The sequence below is a fragment of the Pelophylax lessonae genome (genome assembly GCF_965119305.1).
Source record: "Pelophylax lessonae genome assembly, chromosome: 9".
Classification (NCBI taxonomy): Eukaryota; Metazoa; Chordata; class Amphibia; order Anura; family Ranidae; genus Pelophylax; species Pelophylax lessonae.
This window is the reverse complement of record NC_138776.1, coordinates 89,461,176-89,482,888: the sequence shown is the minus strand read 5'-3', so window position 1 is coordinate 89,482,888 and position 21,713 is coordinate 89,461,176. Positions and strand designations below refer to the sequence as shown.

At 40.4% G+C, this 21,713-nt stretch overlaps 1 protein-coding gene across 1 annotated transcript in view; it reads left to right on the top strand.

Moving 5' to 3' along the window:
* KNDC1 (kinase non-catalytic C-lobe domain containing 1) overlaps positions 1-21,713 on the top strand; it is a gene marked incomplete at its 5' end in the record, with an annotated part of 236,509 nt that overhangs the window by 136,469 nt on the left and 78,327 nt on the right. The window contains 3 exons of the mRNA XM_082266721.1: positions 7,146-7,304; positions 14,251-14,328; positions 20,778-20,838. Of these exons, the coding sequence (XP_082122847.1) occupies positions 7,146-7,304; positions 14,251-14,328; positions 20,778-20,838 (298 nt within the window). The remainder of the gene's footprint in view (positions 1-7,145; positions 7,305-14,250; positions 14,329-20,777; positions 20,839-21,713) is intronic.

The window sequence follows — 21,713 nt, the reverse complement described above, 5'->3', positions numbered from 1 at the left end:
TTTGCTGAAAGTAAAGGGGCTGAATAATTTTGCACGCCCAATTTTTCAGTTTTTTATTTGTTAACAAAGTTTGAAATATCCACTAAATTTAGTTCCACTTCATGATTGTGTCCCACTTGTTGTTGATTCTTCACAAAAAATTACAGTTTTATATCTTTATGTTTGAAACCTGAAATGTGGCAAAAGGTCGAAAAGTTCAAGGGGGCCGAATACTTTCGCAAGGCACTGTGTGTGTGTGTGTGTGTGTGTGTGTATATATATATGTATGTATGTGTGTGTGTATATATACAGGTCCTTTTCAAAAAATTAGCATATTGTGATAAAGTTCATTTATTTTCTGTAATGTACTGATAAACATTAGGCTTTCATATATTTTAGATTCATTACACACAACTGAAGTAGTGCAAGCCTTATATTGTTTTTAATATTGATGATTTTGGCATACAGCTCATGAAAACCCAAAATTTCTATCTAAAAAAATTAGCATATCATGAAAAGGTTCTCTAAACAAGCTATTAACCTAATCATCTGAATCAACTAATTAACTCTAAACACCTGCAAAAGATTCCTGAGGCTTTTAAAAACTCCCAGCCTGGTTCATTACTCAAAACCGCAATCATGGGTAAGACTGCCGACCTGACTGCTGTCCAGAAGGCCATCATTGACACCCTCAAGCAAGAGGGTAAGACACAGAAAGAAATTTCTGAACGAATAGGCTGTTCCCAGAGTGCTGTATCAAGGCACCTCAGTGGGAAGTCTGTGGGAAGGAAAAAGTGTGGCAGAAAACGCTGCACAACGAGAAGAGGTGACCGGACCCTGAGGAAGATTGTGGAGAAGGACCGATTCCAGACCTTGGGGGACCTGCGGAAGCAGTGGACTGAGTCTGGAGTAGAAACATCTAGAGCCACCGTGTACAGGCGTGTGCAGGAAATGGGCTACAGGTGCCGCATTCCCCAGGTCAAGCCACTTTTGAACCAGAAACAGCGGCAGAAGCGCCTGACCTGGGCTACAGAGAAGCAGCACTGGACTGTTGCTCAGTAGTCCAAAGTACTTTTTTCGGATGAAAGCAAATTTTGCATGTCATTCGGAAATCAAGGTGCCAGAGTCTGGAGGAAGACTGGGGAGAGGGAAATGCCAAAATGCCTGAAGTCCAGTGTCAAGTACCCACAGTCAGTGATGGTCTGGGGTGCCATGTCAGCTGCTGGTGTTGGTCCACTGTTTTATCAAGGGCAGGGTCAATGCAGCTAGCTATCAGGAGATTTTGGAGCACTTCATGCTTCCATCTGCTGAAAAGCTTTATGGAGATGAAGATTTCATTTTTCAGCACGACCTGGCACCTGCTCACAGTGCCAAAACCACTGGTAAATGCTTTACTGACCATGGTATTACTGTGCTCAATTGGCCTGCCAACTCTCCTGACCTGAACCCCATAGAGAATCTGTGGGATGTTGTGAAGAGAAAGTTGAGAGACGCAAGACCCAACACTCTGGATGAGCTCAAGGCCGCTATCGAAGCATCCTGGGCCTCCATAACACCTCAGCAGTGCCACAGGCTGATTGCCTCCATGCCACGCTGCATTGAAGCAGTCATTTCTGCAAAAGGATTCCCGACCAAGTATTGAGTGCATAACTGAACATAATTATTTGGAGGTTGACTTTTTTTGTATTAAAAACACTTTTCTTTTATTGGTCGGATGAAATATGCTAATTTTTTGAGATAGGAATTTTGGGTTTTCATGGCCTGTATGCCAAAATCATCAATATTAAAAACAATAAAAGGCTTGCACTACTTCAGTTGTGTGTAATGAATCTAAAATATATGAAAGTCTAATGTTTATCAGTACATTACAGAAAATAATGAACTTTATCCCAATATGCTAATTTTTTTAAAAGGACCTGTGTGTGTGTGTGTGTGTGTGTGTGTGTGTGTATATATATATATATATATATATATATATATATATATATATATATATGTATGTATGTATGTATGTATGTATGTATGTGTGTATATATATATATATATATATATATATATATATATATATATATATATATATATATGTGTGTATGTGTATATATATATATATATATATATATATATATATATATATATATATACTGCTCTGAAAGAAAAATCTCTAGATATTGTATAATTGCATATTATAACGTTGCTGTGTTTTCTGGCTTTGATACTATACAAATTAGTAGCACTTTTGCTCCACACATGCTGACAGATTAAGTCTTCATTAGCATGAGGCAGGGAGCTGTGTTTCCAGGGGCTGGTTTTAGCTCTGACCTCTTACAGCGAATAAGGGGCAGTAAAACCGATATGAGTGTCCACTAATTGTTATGGATGAACAGGCCTGTCATTCATTTTTTTCAGAGGTTAATGTAGGCGCAGATATTGTTAATCGGAAAATCCCCCAAAAAATGCATCCTGGTGTCTGTGCCTGTATGAGCCCTGAAGTGTCTAAATGACGCCTCATTTCATCCATATACAGTGGGGAAAATAATTATTTGATCCCCTGCATATTTTATAAGTTTGCAAAAAAACCACATAAAACAAATGTTAGAAATTGAGTTGCAGTTAATTAAGTAAAATAACTATTTAAACGCCAACAAAACATGACTCAGTACTTGGTGGAGAAACCCTTGTTGGCAAGCACAGAGGTAAGACGTTTCTAGCAGTTGGTGACCAGGTTAACACACATCCGAGGAGGGAATTTTATCCACGCTTCTTTACAGATATAAATCTTTTAAGTGGATGTAAACAACATTCATGAAATTTGACGTACACATATATCTGTAGTGTTTACTTATCTCTCTCCAAAACCCTAAGTCTCGTGTCTTTCTGCTGCTCCGTTCCTCTTTTTTCAACATGATAAGTTCTGACGAGTTTTCCTTCAATCAGCTGTCACACAGTGTATGCCAAGATTCAACACCCAGTGCTGGAACAGGAAGAAACAATTCGAACACAATGCTCACTTTCTAAACCGTGTAGAAAGCCAAAGACAGCAGATACACAAATAAATAGGGAGAATTGTTATATCTCTGTGTATCACCTGAGGCTGTTAACTTAACTGGGTATATGTGAGGGTTTACATCTACTTTATGGTTTCTTGGCTGTCGCTTGGCAACTCAAAATATCAGCTGCCTCCAAAAATTTTCTATAGGATTAAGGTCTGGAGACTGGCTAGGACACTCCATGACCTTAATGTGCTTCTTCTTGAGCCACTCCTTTGTTGCCTTGGCGGTATGTTTTGGGTCATTGTCGTGCTGCAAGACCCATTCATGACCCATCTTCAGTGTATTTTACAATGCATGGCCCCGTCCATTGGTCCCTCAATAAGGCAAAGTTGGCCTGTACCTTTAGCAGAGAAACAGCCTTGAAGCATAATGTTTCTACCTTCATGCTTGACTATAGGAATGGTGTTCTTAAGGGCATAATCAGCAATTTTCTTTCTCCAAACGCAGCGAGTTGAGTTAATGACAAAGAGCTAAATTTTGGTCTTATCTGACCACAGCATTTCTCCCAATCCTTTTCTGAATCCTTTAGATGTCCATTGGCAAACTTCAGATAGGGCTGTACATGTGCCCTCTTGAGGAGGGGGACCTTGCAGGCGCTGTAATATTTAAATTCATGGTGGCATATTGTGTTACCAATGGCTTGTTTGGTAACTGTGGTCCCAACTGCCTTGAGATCATTCACAAGCTCCTCCCATGTAGTTCTGGGCTGATCCCTTACTTTTCTCATGATCATCCTTACCCTATGAGGCAAAATCTTGCATGGAGCTCCAGACCTAGGGCAACTGATGCTTATTTTGTATTTCTTCCTTTTGCGAATAATCGCTCCAACAATTGTCTCCTTCATAGAAAGCTTCTTCCTGATGGACTTGTAGCCCATTTCAGCCTTGTGCAGGTCTACAATCTTGTCCCTTACATTCTTTGACAGCTCTTTTGGTCTTGCCCATGATGGTAAGGTTTTAATGGAAGAAAGAGAATCTGTGGACAGGGGTCTTTTTTTCACATAACGAGTTTTCGTTGGGAGTACCTTCTTAAATTGACAGGGCTAATCTGTGTACCGCATGAGCACTACTGTTGCCAGTCTGTGAAAACCAGAATTATTGTTGGTTGGCAGGGGATCAAATACTTATTTTACTCACTGAGCTGCATATCAATTTATTACATTTGTATCATGTGTTTTTTGGATTTTTGGTTGATATTCTGCCTCAATCCTTTAAAATCTACCTATGTAATCATATAAAATAAAATAAAAAATAAAGTTTATGGATTTTTGCACTTTTTTTCTGCACATTGCATTTATTTGAGATGATCAATATATAGCACTTGGTCACTTTAGTTTTCCGATGTGAATAGCATGCATATCATATTTTATTTGTATGAATTATACGTTATAATTTATTGGCAATTATCGCAATCAGCTCATTGATTTAATTGGCACAGGTTTTTTTCACTTATTTTCTATTACATACAATTTTTATTACACATCATTTTCATTATATATTTTACCTAGTTCATTGACAAATTTGGACAGGTTTATTACTACTAATATATGGTTTGAATATCACCCAAGGCAAACCTATCAAGGATTCCATGTACATTTTTATTTTTTACTTTATATCACTAGTTTTATTTATTTATTAATCTAGGCAGCGCCACCACTCACTTTCACATCAGCACTTTTACACATCTATAGGGACACCACCAACAGGTGGTTGTTCATAGTGAGGGCAGCAGCCAGATGTATACGCTATACATTTAATATTTAATATAGATCCGTAGCGCAGGATATTCTTCTAAAATTGACCATACGTTAAAAAGAGCAATAAATTAAGCCAGCCACTCACATTTCTACCTAGATTTATTTGAACTCGCCAGCTGGCAAAGTGGTGTGCCCAAGCCTTCTTGCAGCACTGGTAGTATGCTGCATGCCTGTCACTGTGTGTGACCGACCTGTCCTTCAGCCTGGAAATCTGCTCCGCCCTCTAACCCATGTGCTCCGCCCCACGAGCCATGCCCACAGCCCGCCCAACAAGGCTGCTCCAAACCAATGCCGTTAGCGCTGTCCCACTCGGCCACTCCCCAGCCAGCAGCATCGTAGGACTCGGTGCACTGACAGTGAGACATATACCAGTGTGCCAAGTACTTTGTACATTCCCAGCTGGCGCCGCAACAACACTGACTGGTATGCTGTTGCTTAATTTTTTTTAAGCTATTCGGCCGGCGGCCGCATTGCCTGCAGTTCCGGGCCGCAGGTTGGACATGCCTGCTCTAGTGCATTCATTTCCCACCACACAGTTAGCAAGCACTCCCCAGGAGCACACTTAATCCTTTGATTGCCCTGGTGTTAACCCCTTCCCTGCCAGTGGTATGTATACAGTGACAGTGCATTTTTTTTAACACTGATCACTCTATTGGTGTCGCTGGTCACAAAAAAGTGACAGTGTCATATTTGTCCGTTGCAATGTTGCAGTCCCGGTAAAAATCGCTTGTCGCCACCATTACTAGTAAAAAAAAAAAAAAAAAACCATAAATATATCCCATAGTTTGTGGACGCTATAACTTTTGCGCAAACCAATTAATATACACTTATTGGGATTTTTTTACCGAATATATGTACCAGAGTGCATAATGGCCTAAATTGATGAAGAAATTTGACTTTTTACATTTTTTTTTATTGGATACATTTCATAGCAGAAAGTAAAAAATGTATATATTTTTTTTTTTAAATGTCACTACTTTCTTTTATTATATCGCAAATAATAAAAACTGCAGATGTGATCAAATACCACCAAAACAAAGCTCTATTTGTGGGGGGAAAAAAACACATACATTTTATTTGGGTACAGCGTTGTGCGACTGCGCAATTGTCAGTTAAAGTAACGCAGTGCTGTCTCGCAAAAAATGACCTGGTCATTAAGGAGTTAAATCTTCCGGGGCTGAAGTGGTTAAGCAAGCAGATTAAAAAGTCAGCATAAAGCCAGAATTTATGAGCTGTACCATTGTTCTGGGTCAGGTATAGAAATGAGATCAGCAATGACAGCCTTTACATATTAACTCAGTGCAACTTTTCTTTAACCACTTACCCACCAGGCCTATTTCGGACACTTTTTGTTTACAAGTTAAAACCAGTATTTTTTCCTAGAAAACTACTTAGAACCCCCAAACATTATATATATTTTTTTAGCAAAGACTCTGGAGAATAAAATGGCGGTCATTGCAATATTTTTTGTCACGCGGTATTTGCGCAGCGGTCTTTAAAACGCCATTTTTTTGGAAAAATTTTGAAAAATCACATTTCACTGCATTTAAAAAATACTAAACATTAAAGTTAGCCCATTTTTTTGTATATTGTGAAAGATGATGTCACGCCGAGTAAATAGATACTCAACATGTTACGGTTTAAAATTGCGCCCCCCCGTGGGATGGCGACAAACTACGGTCATTAGAGATCTCAATAGGCGATGCTTTAAATTTATTTAACGGTTACCAGTTTAGAGTTAGAGTGTAGCTCTTTTTTTTAAATTAAATTAAATTTTTGTTGCAGAGAATGCCTGAAATCTGACTTGTATTTTAGGGCAGATTTCTGTGATCATACAAGCAGGAAATTATGTTTCTGGGGGGCGTTCTGTACACAGAATGTGTACAGAACACCTCCAGGTAGCCATTTTGCATTGCATTTTACAGAAAATCACAGAGCTGCTGAATGAAAAGGAAAGGTAATTTATAATAACACTCAATTACAAAATGACTTGTCGTAATTGTATACGCTATTTTTTCTTCGTTTTCTATTTTTTTTGCCCACGAAAGTTTAGTTACACTTTAAATGATGCACAAATGCAAATTGGAGGTCTTCTTTAATCCCGAACGGCATATAAAAGGTAGGTATCCTCCACTATAGCATGCTGCAGTGAAATATTAAATGGAGACGGTCTTAGTTTGCTAATAAATTGGTTGTTGAGCTCTTCGGGTTAAGCCTTGGTTAATTCTGCATCTTCTTTGGTATTGTTTTAATCCACTTTCATTATTTTTCCTTCCTGGTAATGTTTATTTTTTTCATTTTTATCTCTTCTCTATTTCAGCCCTCCACAGATTTAATATGTGCACATTTTACTTTTACAGGCTTGCGTTTACGGGATTGCAGCTATTTTATGGTCAGCGGCAAAGTTCAATTTCCCTGCTAATCACAAGCTAGCGCTGCCGAAAAAACTCAAACGGTTTCTACTGCAGATGGCAAAGAAAGACTCTGACGAGAGACCAGGATTAGAAGAAGCCTTTCAGGTAATTGCACGCAGATATGTGTGCATTCAATTACAGGTTACAAAGGCTTGAAGGAGTAGACGTGGCATCTGCAGGGCAACTCGTGTCAAGTAAAGGAAACCGCTTGCTGCCCTTGTGCTTGGACTTTGAGGAAGTTATATGCTGGTCTCTTTTAAGAAGTCAAGGCCATGCTTTGCATTTTCTCCAGCAGAATGCTTTTTGGTTCCTTTTGGCTAATTTTCCCCCCTTACTATACATCTATATGGGATTTCTACTTCACCAACAGATTTCTTTGATCTTTTCTCTATACTTTTAAAGATGTACCAATCCTTCTAGTATTTAGGTTTTTGAGCTAACACTCAAAATAATTATTTTTGGGTTTCTCTGCATATGGGGAATCTTAATGTGATATGTAAATTCTTGTGTTTTTTTTTTTTTTTTTTTTCCTCTTCAATATTTGTATTTGTGTCAAATATACAAAGGTTATTGAACATCACAGAAAAGCTTCTGCAAAGTGATTAAAGATGTTACAGGAAATGTTAGAATGCATTACAGTAGGTGTAACTATGAAAAAGGGGCTTGTCAACTGGTACAAAAATAGAAGCTAACAATAGTGTAGGTTTTTTAAAAAAAAAAAAACGTGTTATACTTACCTGCTCTGTGCAATGCTTTTGCACAGAGCTGCCCCAAACCTCCTCTTCTGGGCTCACCTGCTGGCAATTGTTGCCTTTTATTATGTGTAAATGTGCATACACCCCAATCATTGTAGTAGCATGCACCTATACACGTCTAGATCCTGAGAGATCTTTACACAAAAGAGGTAGTTCAACCCACTATACACATTTATTGAAAGGGTTACATATATATATATATATATATATATATATATATATATATATATATATCAGCCATTCTGATTGGTGTAGCAATCTTGCCCTTCTCCTCCCTGTGGGCGTATCCTATTGAGGGATTGGACAATTTTCCCCCATCCCCTATATTTAGCATAACCCAGCCTCTCGATAGCCCACCTCTCTGGGGGGGATTAATCATGCTAGGTCATCTCCTGGGCCAAATTGTCCATCCTTGGACAGACAACTACCTTCATTACATATCTCTAAAGTAGTGGGCGAGATAAAGGAATGCCCTGTCATGGACGATTATCAATTATTTTCTGGCCCCGTAATGTCTGGGGAAAAGAAACATAATTACGGGGCTGTACTACAGTTTGTTTATCAGTGTAAATAGCAGACCCCTCCCAGGTAGCCCTGGCATGCATTTCAAACATACTTATCCGTTGAAATCAATACTTAATATCTCGTACATTATATATATTTACACCAATCTATATACAGTCACTAATGGAGATTTATACATAACTCCTCATCAGGCTACACTCTAATGGAGATTACACATAAACTCCTCATAAGGCAACACAATCTTGGCTCCTTCCCTTCTATGTCTGCCCCTATTGCAAGAACTTGCTAAAAGGACAGGCGTGCAGTGTGTGTGTGCGTTTTCATTGAAACACACATCTGCTGCATGTGATGCATGTGTTTTTTCTGGACACACACAGTGCAGCTTGGCCCTTGCCTCCTGCTCCCTTGTCACAGAATATGATTGACAGCCGCAGGAGCCAATGGTTCTCATTGCTCTTACGAAGTCCTGTCATCATAGTGCTAGATTGAGATCGGGCAAACATGAACTTTGCAGAAAATGCATTAAGGTAAAAAACCTTTAGCCTTTACAACCAGTTTAAAGGAGAACTCCTGCAATTATCTCTGGAGAGGAAGGTAGGAGGGAAGTATAATGTTATAATTACACTTATCTTTGTTCTATGCTCTCTTAATCTGTCCTTAGAATGCAGTAAGACTGTTGCTCAACTGTCTGGTCTGTGTACTTTCTACTTCAACCCCCAATATTTTCTTTTTCAGTATTTGCACTAGTGGTCTTTTGGGCTGCTGTTTGCTCTAATGAACTCCATTTAAAGCATAAGTGTGATCAAAATAAAAACCCAACAATCGGCAAAAGGGACACGACTTGCTTTAATGCACTGTGTTATTGTGCTGCTGGCTCTTTTCCTTGAAATCCTCCTCCATTGTGACTACCCCACCGCTGTAATCTTCTGGTCCAGTAGGGGTTCATAGAACTGAGGGAACAGAGATATTACAGCTTATATAAATGAAACACAATCTTCCTGAAAGGAGGAGCTGGACCATTCAATCATCTATCTGTCCTCCATTTAGAGATCACGTTTCATTCATAGATAAGAAGTCATGTCCCTTTTGCTGATTTTTGTGTTTATTTTGATAAGCTTTAAAAAGTAGCAGGGAGTGAAACTGGAAGGCACACTTTAAGCCAATGTTATTGCTCCGTTCCCAGCACAGACTTCTGGGAGCATTATCTTGGCATGAAAGGCACAGAGGTCAATGTAATTGCATTACACTTACCTCCCGCTTATCCATTCCTGAGGATATTTTATTAAGCTCTTTTTTTAAGACTATAGTGTCCTCTATTTTGGGGGTTTAGAAATGTGCCTTCCTTCTCAAGCTCTAGACCAGCGTTTTTCAACCTGTGTGCCGCGGCACACTGGTGTGCCGGGAAGAGTCCCCAGGTGTGCCGTGGCAAAATTACCCCATCTGATCTACAAACTGTGTTGGCCACTCAGTTAAGCCTTGTTGTTACAGTGGTTCTGGTCCCCTGTCTAAAGCTCACTTCCTGCTGCCACAGGCATTTGGGAAGCTGTGCGGGCTGTCCGATCGCATCTTGCCAACCAATGAGGTCATCGGTTGCTAGGGGCGGGTCAAGCGTATGCACAGCTTTCTGGGATGTGCGAGACGCAGGTCCCAGGAGACGCTGGCTGGCGCGCTTTTCCCCGAGGGGAGGTGAAGCAGAGCATGAGGAGAGGAGGAAGAACAGGGAGGAGGCTTTTCAGTGGCTGCATATGAGCTCCATGAGGTACAGCAATTGTACCTGTAATTTACCTGCATGTTTTTGTTTTAGGTATAATTGCAGGCATAGTGATTGTGTTTTTTTTTTTTTTAATGCAATATAAATATACATAAGATATGTTGGTTATTATTATTATTGGTAATAGTAACTATATTTCTTTAATGGTAACTGCACTTCTTTTTATTTTGTCTTCCGCTTGCACATTGCTCTGCTGCAGTTTGGCCGCAGTGCAAGTGTAGCGCAGGGTACCCGCGGTTTTCATGTGCATTACCTGCAGTTTCCTATAGACTTCTATTATGTCCCTCATTTTTGGTGTGCTTTCAGAAAATGTAGGACATAATAGAAGTTGATGAGAAACGGCAGGTAACGCACATGAAAAGTGCAGGTACCCTGCGCTACACCTGCACTGCAGCGAGTCATAGTTAAATATACGTTCCGGCTCTGAAATGGTTTATTGGGGTTATGGCTGAAGATATCAGCCATAACCTCAGTATTGTTTTTTACAGCCCACGGCTGGCTTTCTAATGAAAGGATTCCAAGCAGCACATGAGCCACTGGAATGCTTTCAGAAGCAGCAGGAGAGGATGTACCCCCCTCCCACCGGCTCACCCGAGAAGCAATCCAATAGTGCAACCGGCTAGTCCCAGGTGGCGATTAAAGTATATCCTCTTTAATAGCCTCTATGGCCTTGGAGGGCCAGAGCGACGTCATGTTGTTCCGTCCAGTCCAGGCTGCATTTTTGGTTGGTGTGCCTTGAGATTCTTCCAGATTTTAAAGTGTAAAAATTCAGCCCAGCGCTCACTCCGAATGGGAAGACTGGCGTGCTGCTCTCCTCAGGCAGGGAACTCCAATACGGGTACATAGAAAAGAAAGAAAGAGGAGGCGCAAACACCTAGTGCATTACCCGTGGTCAATTTGCAAATTGTTTAATAAAAAATGCCAAATGCATACTCACAGACGTAGAGATAAAAACATGTTCTAAGAATCCACCATGTGTGAACTGGGACACGTCCTTCAGTCAGGACCGCTAACGCGTTTCGGGGGTCAGGCCCCCTCAGCAGCTCTGAGGAAGGGGGCCTGACCCCCGAAACGCGTTAGCGGTCCTGACTGAAGGACGTGTCCCAGTTCACACATGGTGGATTCTTATAACATGTTTTTATCTCTACGTCTGTGAGTATGCATTTGGCATTTTTTATTAAACAATTTGCAAATTGACCAACGGGTAATGCACTAGATTTTAAAGTGTGCCTTGGGTGAAAAAAGGTTGAAAAACACTGCTCTAGACTGACAGAAACATATTACATATTAGCTTCCATTAGTATCTAGCCTGTGAATGCTCACAGGCTGTATCAGAAGTAATAGAAATCACTACCATTATTGACCAAAGTAACACAAGGCAAATGTGGACTTTATGCAAAGGCTATCGGTGATAGGTAGGCTCAAGGATTCCAGGATTGCCAATTACAAACATTTTAAAAAGCAGAATATGTCTAATCTATGGTAGGTCAATAGCAGAAAAAAAAGAGAAAAAGTTGAAAATAAAAAATGCATAAAAAAAACAGTTGCTGTTAGAGCCAGACCTTGCAATTCTAATTATATTGATAGTAAGAGATTAGTATCCGATATTGCAAGAGAAGTAGGCTAGGATCTTCGCATCACAGTCAAAGCATAGTTTAAAAACAGAAAAATGCTGGTAGGGCCTCCTAAAAAAACTGTTTGTTACTTCCCTTTATTATTTAAGTTTATTCTTCAATATTCTTACCAGTCCTATCCCTTATGGGATACATCAAATGCAGTACAGAATCCCAGCTTCCAAAATTGTTTTTTTTTTTGGTTTACACAGCCATTCAGTCTTGTGTGGAAATTTCCTTTGCCGGGTCCAACAGGCTTTTCCTCAGGTACTTGTGCAAAAACCCAAAGTTGAGTGGTGGCCAGAGAACCACCTACTCTTTCTCTGGCCAGACTACAGAGGTTTAATGAGCTAGAATCCCCCTTCCTGCCTAATGCTGGCCATACACGCACAGAATTTCGGCCAAAACTGGTTGTTTTCAGAAAGATTATTCAACATTCATGCTATTAGTGAACCCAACTTTACCGACAATTTCGACCATGGGCCCTGCTAATGTCGATCTGAAGCAAAAACTTTTACCGTTACAACTAAAGTGTATACGTGTATGTTATAATCGGAATAAAAAAAATATTCTGTCCTATATGTTTTTATTTTTTCGATTGATCACTACGAACATGGAAACGATCATATAAACGTGTTTATTCTATCAGTTAGTGGACAATTTGCTTTTGAATGATGAATTATCGTTCAGTCTGCAAACGGCTGAAATTCCGTGCCTGTATGGCCAGCATAAGGCTGGCCATAGATGGCTCATTTTTCATCCATTTGCTCCCGAATCAGAAAAATCAATTGAGCCTAGTGTGGCCCTGCAGGCACCACCCAGTTTGACACAGCTCAATTTAAAATTGACTGAGCTGGGTGGAAATTTAACTGATCAAAACTGTTACTTCATCTTATCCAATGCAGTCACTGTTTGGCAGCACCATCGTACTGATCAGCCACAACACCCACAACTGCCTGACTACAGTGAAGCTGCTGTACAGTGACTGCATCTGATTACTGTTTGTGTGATTATTTTCCACTCAACTTTTGTTAAGCTAGGTGGGTCTTGCTTGAGCCGTGCTCAGTTTGAATTTCGGCTGATTCAGCAGGAAACACCCGTCTGTGGCCAGACATAGGCAGGAAAGGGGATTCTATCTCATTAAAGCGTTGTAGTCTGGCCAGGGATAGGGTGGTGGTGTTCTCTGGTCTTCACTTGGCTTGGGGTTTTTTGCATAGGTACCTGAATAAAGGTGCTTAATGAGCAATCTCCACTTTATTTCACCAGACTGATTGATTGCATACTCATTCTAAATGGAAAGGTCTAGTTTAGTATTTATCTGCTGATGCACTTTCTGAGTTCTAATGAGAAAAGCTGCAGTGTCGGCTTCCCTTTTTAGAAGTGGTTAACCCTTGGGGGGGTATCGCACCAAAGCTTGCATTTCAAATGTCTAAAATCTTACTTTTATCTTAAGTGGGGTACACACTATAAGAAAATCGGGTGAACGATCATCCGATTCTCCTCGTAGTTTCACAGCAAATCGAAACCAGTGAACGAAAAATGAAAATTCTCGTACAACAAAGGCTTTTTTTGTTTGCTTGTTTCTGATCAGTCTTTCTCTTCTGAGTTTTCTTGTAAAAAATCATACGGGAAAGGTACACATTAAACGAAAATTGTTAGTTCTTCTCCCATACAAGAAAACATTTTTTCCTTCGGGAATTTTCGTCGGAAAAGTCAGAATCGGCTGTTGAAAGTTGTGTACACACTATACGAAAATTGTAAGAAAGTTCTTTGGACAAATATTCTCGCCTGATTTTCTTATAGTGTGTACAAACCTTAAGTGTAGACTTCTGGGAATTTCAGTGAGCCAGTCCCACAAATAATTACATTTTTTGGAGGTGTTCTGTTCACAACTGTGTACAGAACGTCTCCACATTGCCATTGTGCCATTGCCTATTTGAAAAGGAAAGGTCATTTTAAATAATAATACATTATAACATGGCTTGTGTAGCAATTGTATATGCTATATTGTTTGTTTTTTCTATAACTTTTTCTTCATGGAAGTGGAATAACTCTTTAAGTGTCTGCCTCCGTCTGGAGCCTTTTATCTGAAACCCCACCACGGTCTGGGTGCAACATGCACACCACCCCCTCCACACTGCACTTTAGGCCATCCAAGGCCATTTGCCTTGTGATCTATTCATGTACATTTAATATATATGCTTAGGCAGAAGCCCAATAATTATAAAAATACTTTCATGTGTCTAATAATTTACTTCACTCTGTATTTTCCCCGCATATTGATGAGAAAATGATAGTCCTGTTACTGCAGCTGATATACATAAGTGTACTTTTTTAATGCAGTTACATTTAATATTTCAATATTCAAATATTTTGTTGGTTTTCAGACTTGCAGAAAATATCTGCTCCAAAAGAATCTGGATAGTAGGGCAATATGGTCACACTTACTCAGCCTTACAGAACAGGTAAGAGGTTCAGTTTAGACAATTTAAGGTTTCCCCTATGTGGTTGCATGCTGGAACCATTTTATATGAAATCTTTACACCAAAGGTCCACTTTGATACTCACATCGTCCTGCTCTCTCCCGTTTCCCTTCACCTTCTACCCCTCCTTTTTCTCTCTTTCCTTCTATATTTCCTCTACCTACTTAGATCAAAACACTTTTTGCTTTCCCTATTTTTTTTTTTTACAATTCCCATGGGCTATCATACCTTTTCACAAGTACAGTACCTGTCACAAATTGGATCCTAGATTTTCACCTACTAAGCCAACAACCTTCAGATGACTGGTCTCATAATATCACAAGATCTCCATATGTATCGACTAGACTAGTTGCTTCCAGTTGACCGAGTACCGTATTCGGTCATCTTGTGTGTGAAAAAACTAGCACTCCATTGAAATGAGCCTCTGGAAGTTTTCTGATTAAACACACATACACATACACATATATATATATATATATATATATATATATATATATATACATATATATATATACATTTTTTTTTTTTTTTAGTACATTGTGCAATTACAATACAGGTACACATTTTCAGTCAGTGTTACAATACAATATCTAACGGAACACAACTGACAGACCAGGCAGCTTGTACAGGCCCAATAGTAAAGAGCAGAATTAACAAAGCGGATTATCTGGATTAAAGTATCACTATTGATTGATATTGTTGTACCCTCTAGAATCTTACAATAAACATGGACTACATCAAAAAAATAATTATTATCCCAAGTTTAATGTACTAAACGTAACAAAAACAGCAAGGGACCTCTCTTGCTCCTTGTACAAGTGGGTTAAGAAAGAAGAGAGGACCAAATATGGAAGAGAAAAGAGGGGACAAGGAGTTTGGGGGACATTAGAATCATAGGGGGAATAGAGGGATGGGAGGGGTGGAAGACTCCTTTCCATCTGCACCCATACCCCCCCAAGGGGGGGCGACCGAAAAGTCACAGTGCATCATTATGCTTCTTGTAAGATTCTAGAGGGTACAACAATGTCAATCAATAGTGATACTTTAATCCAGATGATCTGCTTTGTTAATTCCGTGTGTGTGTGTGGGGGGGGGGGGGGGGGGGCTTTAAAATGGCAGCTCAAACATCAATATTAGTATAAAATCAAATGTTTTATTGGTATATAAAAAAAGTGTATACATATACATGTCTAGAAACATGTTTCCCACAGCCAATTGAGTGTGTGATCACAAAGAATATAAGTTGATTCGCCAAAGAACCTGACGCGTTTAAGGACTATGCCTTTCTGTAGGGGTATTACAGAGGAGCAGAGGAGATGAAATAATTCAAAAGGTATTTCTATAGAACAAAAAATATTTATAGAAAACACCCTCCTGATGCAAGAACGGTCGATACCTTACTGTATCATTGAGCCCTGGGTGAGAAGTGGCCTATAGTCCCCTGAAAAGCAAACGCTTGGACTGATAAAAATGATTGTAGGAACTGCCAGCTGAATAACTTCTTATTTTGAGCATTTTGCAGGCAACCATTTGGAACCTTAAATACTTTAAAAATGTGTATTTGTTGAATATTGTTCAGATGGCATTCAAATGTATCTACCAAAAGTGCATCCAAACCTATGTACAAGATTTAGGGGTTTGTGTAAAAAACATTTGCTTTGCGAATATGACAAACATTCGCATAATCGGGGCAAAAATTGCTGTTCAATCTCTGCTATGTTTGATTCCTATATCGTCAGCACCATCTAGTGGTCACAATACTTTTTCTTCCTGATTTTCCTTTTTTTCTGATTTAGGTATTTATGGCCACTAGGTGCTGCTGACGATGTAAGATATTCCAACTTCCAACCTTATCCAACCAACCTTATAATCCAAATGATTTAGTGTGCTAAATGTCTATCCAAATAATAAAGAAGTAAGGAAAAAAAGGAAATAAACATGGCTCAAAGTTGATAAAATCAAAAATAAAACTTCACAGTTTACAATGTATAAAAACCCAAAAATGGGTTCACTTTTACTAAAGGCTGGTATATCCAGGGCTGCTGTTAGAAATCGCGGGGCCCCATACAGACTACCTAGCAGGGCCCCTCCCAAGAAAATATTAAAGATATATTTAGCTAAAATTACAACAAAATCACTATTATCAGACACAAATATAACATAACTCACATAATTCCTGCTAAATCTAAAAAAAAAAACTATGTTAAATAAAATAGATGAGATGAGAAAAATATACAGGCTGGGCAAGTTGGAGCTCAGTGATCAGAGAGACAGAGAGAGAGAAACAAAGTTACTTACTACAAATAAACTACTGAGCAGAGATAAGTGCTGGGAGGGGGGCCCACCCAAGGGAGGGGGATTAGGGGGCCCACCCAAGGGAGGGGGAGGGGGATCAGGGGGCCCACACAGGGAGGGGATTAGTGAGGGACAACTGTCTCTTTCTCAGCAGATAAAAGCTGATAGCAGGGAGAGGGACAGATCAGATTCAGGTGCTGGAGGAAGATTTCTGTATTTGTTGTCCATCATGAATCCCCCTCTCTGTGTGGGCCCCCATGTGTGCTCGGGCCCCCTACAAGAGGGCTGGTGGTCCCCCCCTATCAGCAGCCCTGGGTATATCCATGAGAATTGGACAAAGGGGCATATTTTAAAGTACTGAATGGGACATTTACCAAACAATCGCAGGTGGTTTAATCAGACCAAGTAATCTAAAACGCATGCACCAGGAGAATCCACCAGCAATAAATGTTTGGTAAACGTCACACTAAGACCCGGTTCACACTACTTCGACTTGGGACACGACTTGTGCGACCTCAAGTCGCCCCAAGTCGCTTGTCATTACAAATTAAATGTAAATGAATGAGAGCCGTCTTAATATGCACTACTGAAGTCGCTCCGACTTCAGAAAAGGTTCCTGTACTACTCCAAGGCAACCTCTATCCGACTTGTGCACATAGACTTCAATGGGAGCGCCTCTAAGTCAGGTCCTTATCTATTTTTAAGCGACTTGTTATCAGACTTTCCAGGAATAAGAAAAAGATTACCCAGGCATTCCCCACAGACAAAGTCGACTATCGTTTAAGTCTCTTCAAAGTCGCTCTAAAATGTCACTCCTTCAGGCTAAGTTCACATGTAGGCGTTTTGGGCGTTTTTGGGGAGTTTTTCTGCTGTAGGATCAGCTCAAAAAATGCCCAACAAGAAAAATCCTATTCATTTCAATGGCCCCTGTTCACAGCTGAGCGTTTTGACGTTTTAAGCAAAACGCCCAACGCCCAAAAAAGTACATGAGCTTCTTTTTGGGCAGATTACAGGCGTTTTTATTTTTTTCCATTGGTCACTAGTCAACCTAAAAACGTCTGCACAAAAACGCCTGTAAAGCGTCTGAAAAAACGCCTGAAAAGCCTAAAAAACGCCTGTAATTAGCAACGCCAAGCTATGTACGTAGCCTCGTGGGGCGACTTTCTGGTCGCGGTAGTGGGAACCAGCTCTAAGTGCCGGTTCACACTAGGGCGACCTGTGAGGCGACCTGGTCGCCTCACAGGTCGCCGCAGGTCGCCTCCCATAGGGAAGCTGCCGACCCGTTCTAATAGGAGCGACACAAGTCGCTCCGACCTAGAAAAAGGGTCCGGAGCTTCTTTGGGGCGACCCGGAGGCGACCGCCATAGACTTCAATGTTATGAAGTCAGTGGCGGCCGCTCCGAGGTCGCGGCGCGCTGCTCGCACCGCGACCTCGGAGGTCACCACCCGAAGTAGCGTCGCTGCAATGTGAACCAGCGCTAAGGAGTCTGTTTATAAAACATTCATTGAACAAACATCACAAGCATTTGTTCATTCTTCAAGAATTTTCCCTGTATTTTTCACAATACTAGGACATCCCATGATCATCAGCTCCATCTAGTGGCCTAAATGTGGTATATTTTTTTGAAATGCGTCAATCAGATAATATATTGCATTTTGGGCACTACATAAAGCTGACAGTCATAGGAAACAATAGTATTCCAGAGACATTTGTGAAGCCTGCTTGTGACCCTAATCCTGCATTTTTATTTTTTTACAAATACACCCCTAAATCTTATATGCTAATAAAGGTTAAATAGATGATAGAAGTAATGACATGCATTATAGCTCAAAGATCAGCACATATATCAGTAGATCACAGGTGCAATGCCAGGCTCCTGCAGATGGTCAGGATAGCTGTCTCCCCCTTACCTCCAATATGGGCAGGCAGTTACTTGAGAGCAGGAAGGATCCCCCACACACTGTCTCAGGGAGTGAGGGAATCAGGGGGAGAGGGCGTTTATGTTCAACGCGTTGCAAGTTACACCCTAAATAAGGGTGTAACATGTTCAGAAAGTTGATATTTTGCTTTACGTTGATCACATTTGTTACAGCCTGATTTTACAACAATTAAGGCCTCATGCACACAGGGCGTCTTGTTTAGCTCCTCTGAATGCCTTTTTTTCTTGGCAGGAGAAAAGCTGCCTAAAAAAAGTAGTAAAATCCGCGTATTGTACATGCATTTAAATGCATTTAGGCACATCAAGCGTTTGAGCACTAAGGTATTCGGGCCTTTGGAATGCATTAATGCCTAAACACTGGACACTTCTAGCGTTTAGGTGTGCTTGCACAAGTATAGCTGTATCTAGCTTGTTTTCTGTTCTGCCCCTCTCCTGAATGTTACTTTGATGAGATATTTTTTTTTTTGTCTGTAAATGTCTATGTGTGCATGGACAGACAGGTGTTGACTTACTAAAGGCAAATAGACGTTGCAATTGCATTAATTTTACTTGGTAAATGTCATTGTGTTCAAAGTGTTGAAGCTTCACTCTGTAAAGAATACCCAATCGGGTGCAAGGGAAATCCAAAAAAAAAAAAACTTTTTTTCTTGCACATGATTGGATGATGGAAATCAGCAGAATTTTACCACATACCGTAAGCTCTGTGGGAAAATGAGTGCAACTGTACCTGCAAAGTGCACAGTCCAATTGCCCTATTGGATTAAAAGGAGGTGCTTTTACAGGATTAAAAAAAAAAATGCCAGTGTCTGTAAAAGCTGCCTTTTTTTAAGCCCAGTGTGCATGAGGCTTAAAGCGGTTGTAAACCCTAAAAAAAAAAAAAAAAAAAAATAAAAAAAAAAAAAAAACCTGCAAGACAAAGGCATAATGAGCTAGTATGCATCGCATACTAGCCCATTATGTGTAACTTGCCTTAGAACGAAGCCCCGACACGGACCCCCGGACATCACTGCGGGCGCTGCCATGATCCCTCGCCGTCTCTTCCGGGTTCGGCGGCTCCGGCGCGGTGATTGGCCGGAAGAGACAGCTCTGGCGCGATGATTGGCCGGAGCCGCGATGACGTGATTTTCCGGCAAGCTCCCGGCAAACTAATTGAAGGTCCCCCGGACCTTCAGAGCGCATGCGCCGCTCGCGCGAGCGGCTGCATGCACTGTAAATATCTCCTAAACCATGCTGGTTTAGGAGATATTATTTGTACCTACAGGTAAGCCTTATTATAGGCTTACCTGTAGGTAAAAGTGTCAAAAATCGGGATACTACCGCTTTAAGTAGTATGAGGGTCAATCTTGTATGAACTAAATAGGTTATTTAGGTAAACTTTCATATCTATGTAGTTTTTGGTAAATCTAAAGATCAGTATAAGATCAATTCAGATGTGTGCTTAGCATTATGCATTTTGTTTTTTAGCCAAACTACTATGTTTTGCAAAGGAATGCCTGACTGAATAAATTGCAAATGGATTTTTATTAGTAGACCTTTGAAAGTTACACATTTTTAGGAAATCCAGAAAGCTTGTAAGTTGGGTACACATGGTCCAAATATCGAACCAGATGACATTCAGACCATGTTTACAGCTGTCCTTCTGACAGAAGACGGGCTAAGGACCAACTTTTGTCGAAGGGACATGCTGGAAAACCAGCATCCGATCAATGCTCACAGCCAATGGCTGCAATCGCTGATTAGTGTGTTCTGGCAGGGGGGAGTCCACTTGTCAGTACACAAAGACATAGTGGGAGAGATTACTGCACTAACACCGCTTAGGCCAGCCATAGACTGTAATCAGCAGGCTTGAATGTAAGGCGGAATCTATCAACTTGGGTACAACCAGCCTGCTGGATTCGCTTGTGATATTGCTAGAGGCTGCTAGAGATAATCAGTCTTTCCAAGGCCAGGATGGCTTCGCCCACCCCCGCTCGGCAGGAGGGATCACATTTTACAATGCATGATGGCTTTGAGGTTGCCGGTTGCCCGTAGATGGGCAGCAGTAAAATATCCTTCCATTGTTTTTCTAAGGACAGAAAAAGCTGCAGTGTTCACCAGCCTTTGCTCATCAATAAAACCTTCACTTCAATACAAAAAAATCAAACATGATGACCTAAAATGTAGGAGGTTCTAACTCTTTGCATTTTTTGCATTTAGATCATGCAAGCTCGTCCAGCCTCTGAGATATCTGCCCCTCACGTGTCGGAGCCTTCATCAGGTAGTGTATAAAGTGGGAGTTCTTTATTCCTTTATATTTTAAAGGGAACATACCTCAAGGCAAAAGTCACCGGTATGTCAAGTTGTATTTGTATTTCTTGTTTAAAGCCTAATTGAACTTTCAGTTAAAATCCTCTAAATACACACATGCACAATCGCACAATTGCGTGCATTCCTGACACAGGAGAGAAATGCGCTGCTCTGTAGCAGATGTGTAGGAGTGCTATTAGTTATTAATGAATTTGCTACACATTAGCAAAATGCCCACGTTTTCATGCAATGGTGCCTCAGTACCATGCAGTTCTGTGTGGCTCATTTTTTTTTTTTTTTAATTATCTGAAACTTCTTTCCCCACGTTTCTGTGGGGCAGCCCGCATGAGTGTGAACCAAGCCTTACAGCTTGTTTTCTTTAGAAATCCGTCAGTTTCCTGCCAGCATGCTATGGAGAGGGACCTTTGCAGTGGTCCCACTACAGCAGTTCAGTGAGCCCTGTGTTGCTGAATCAGACACATGGTTCTGTAATCAACAAAGCTCTAGACCTGACTCAGCAAGACCCCTGCATCTGCTGGCAGTTGACAGGCTTTTCTACTAAAGTAATGACTTCTTTCTAAAGAACATGAACAGGAGTCTACTTAAAAAAAAATAAAAAATAAGATGTACGAATGTCTCAGCATTCTCACAACCATCGTGAGTAATCCCCTCAATGTGTAAAATTTCATTTTCTGCTTATTCCTATGATCATCAGCTCCATCTAGTAGCTATAATGCATATTTGATTGATATTTGATGAACAGTAGCGCTAATATTGTGGCATAAATATTTCAACCATGGGCGTTTTATTTCCCAAAGTCCCTGATTTCAGAAAATATTTAAATGT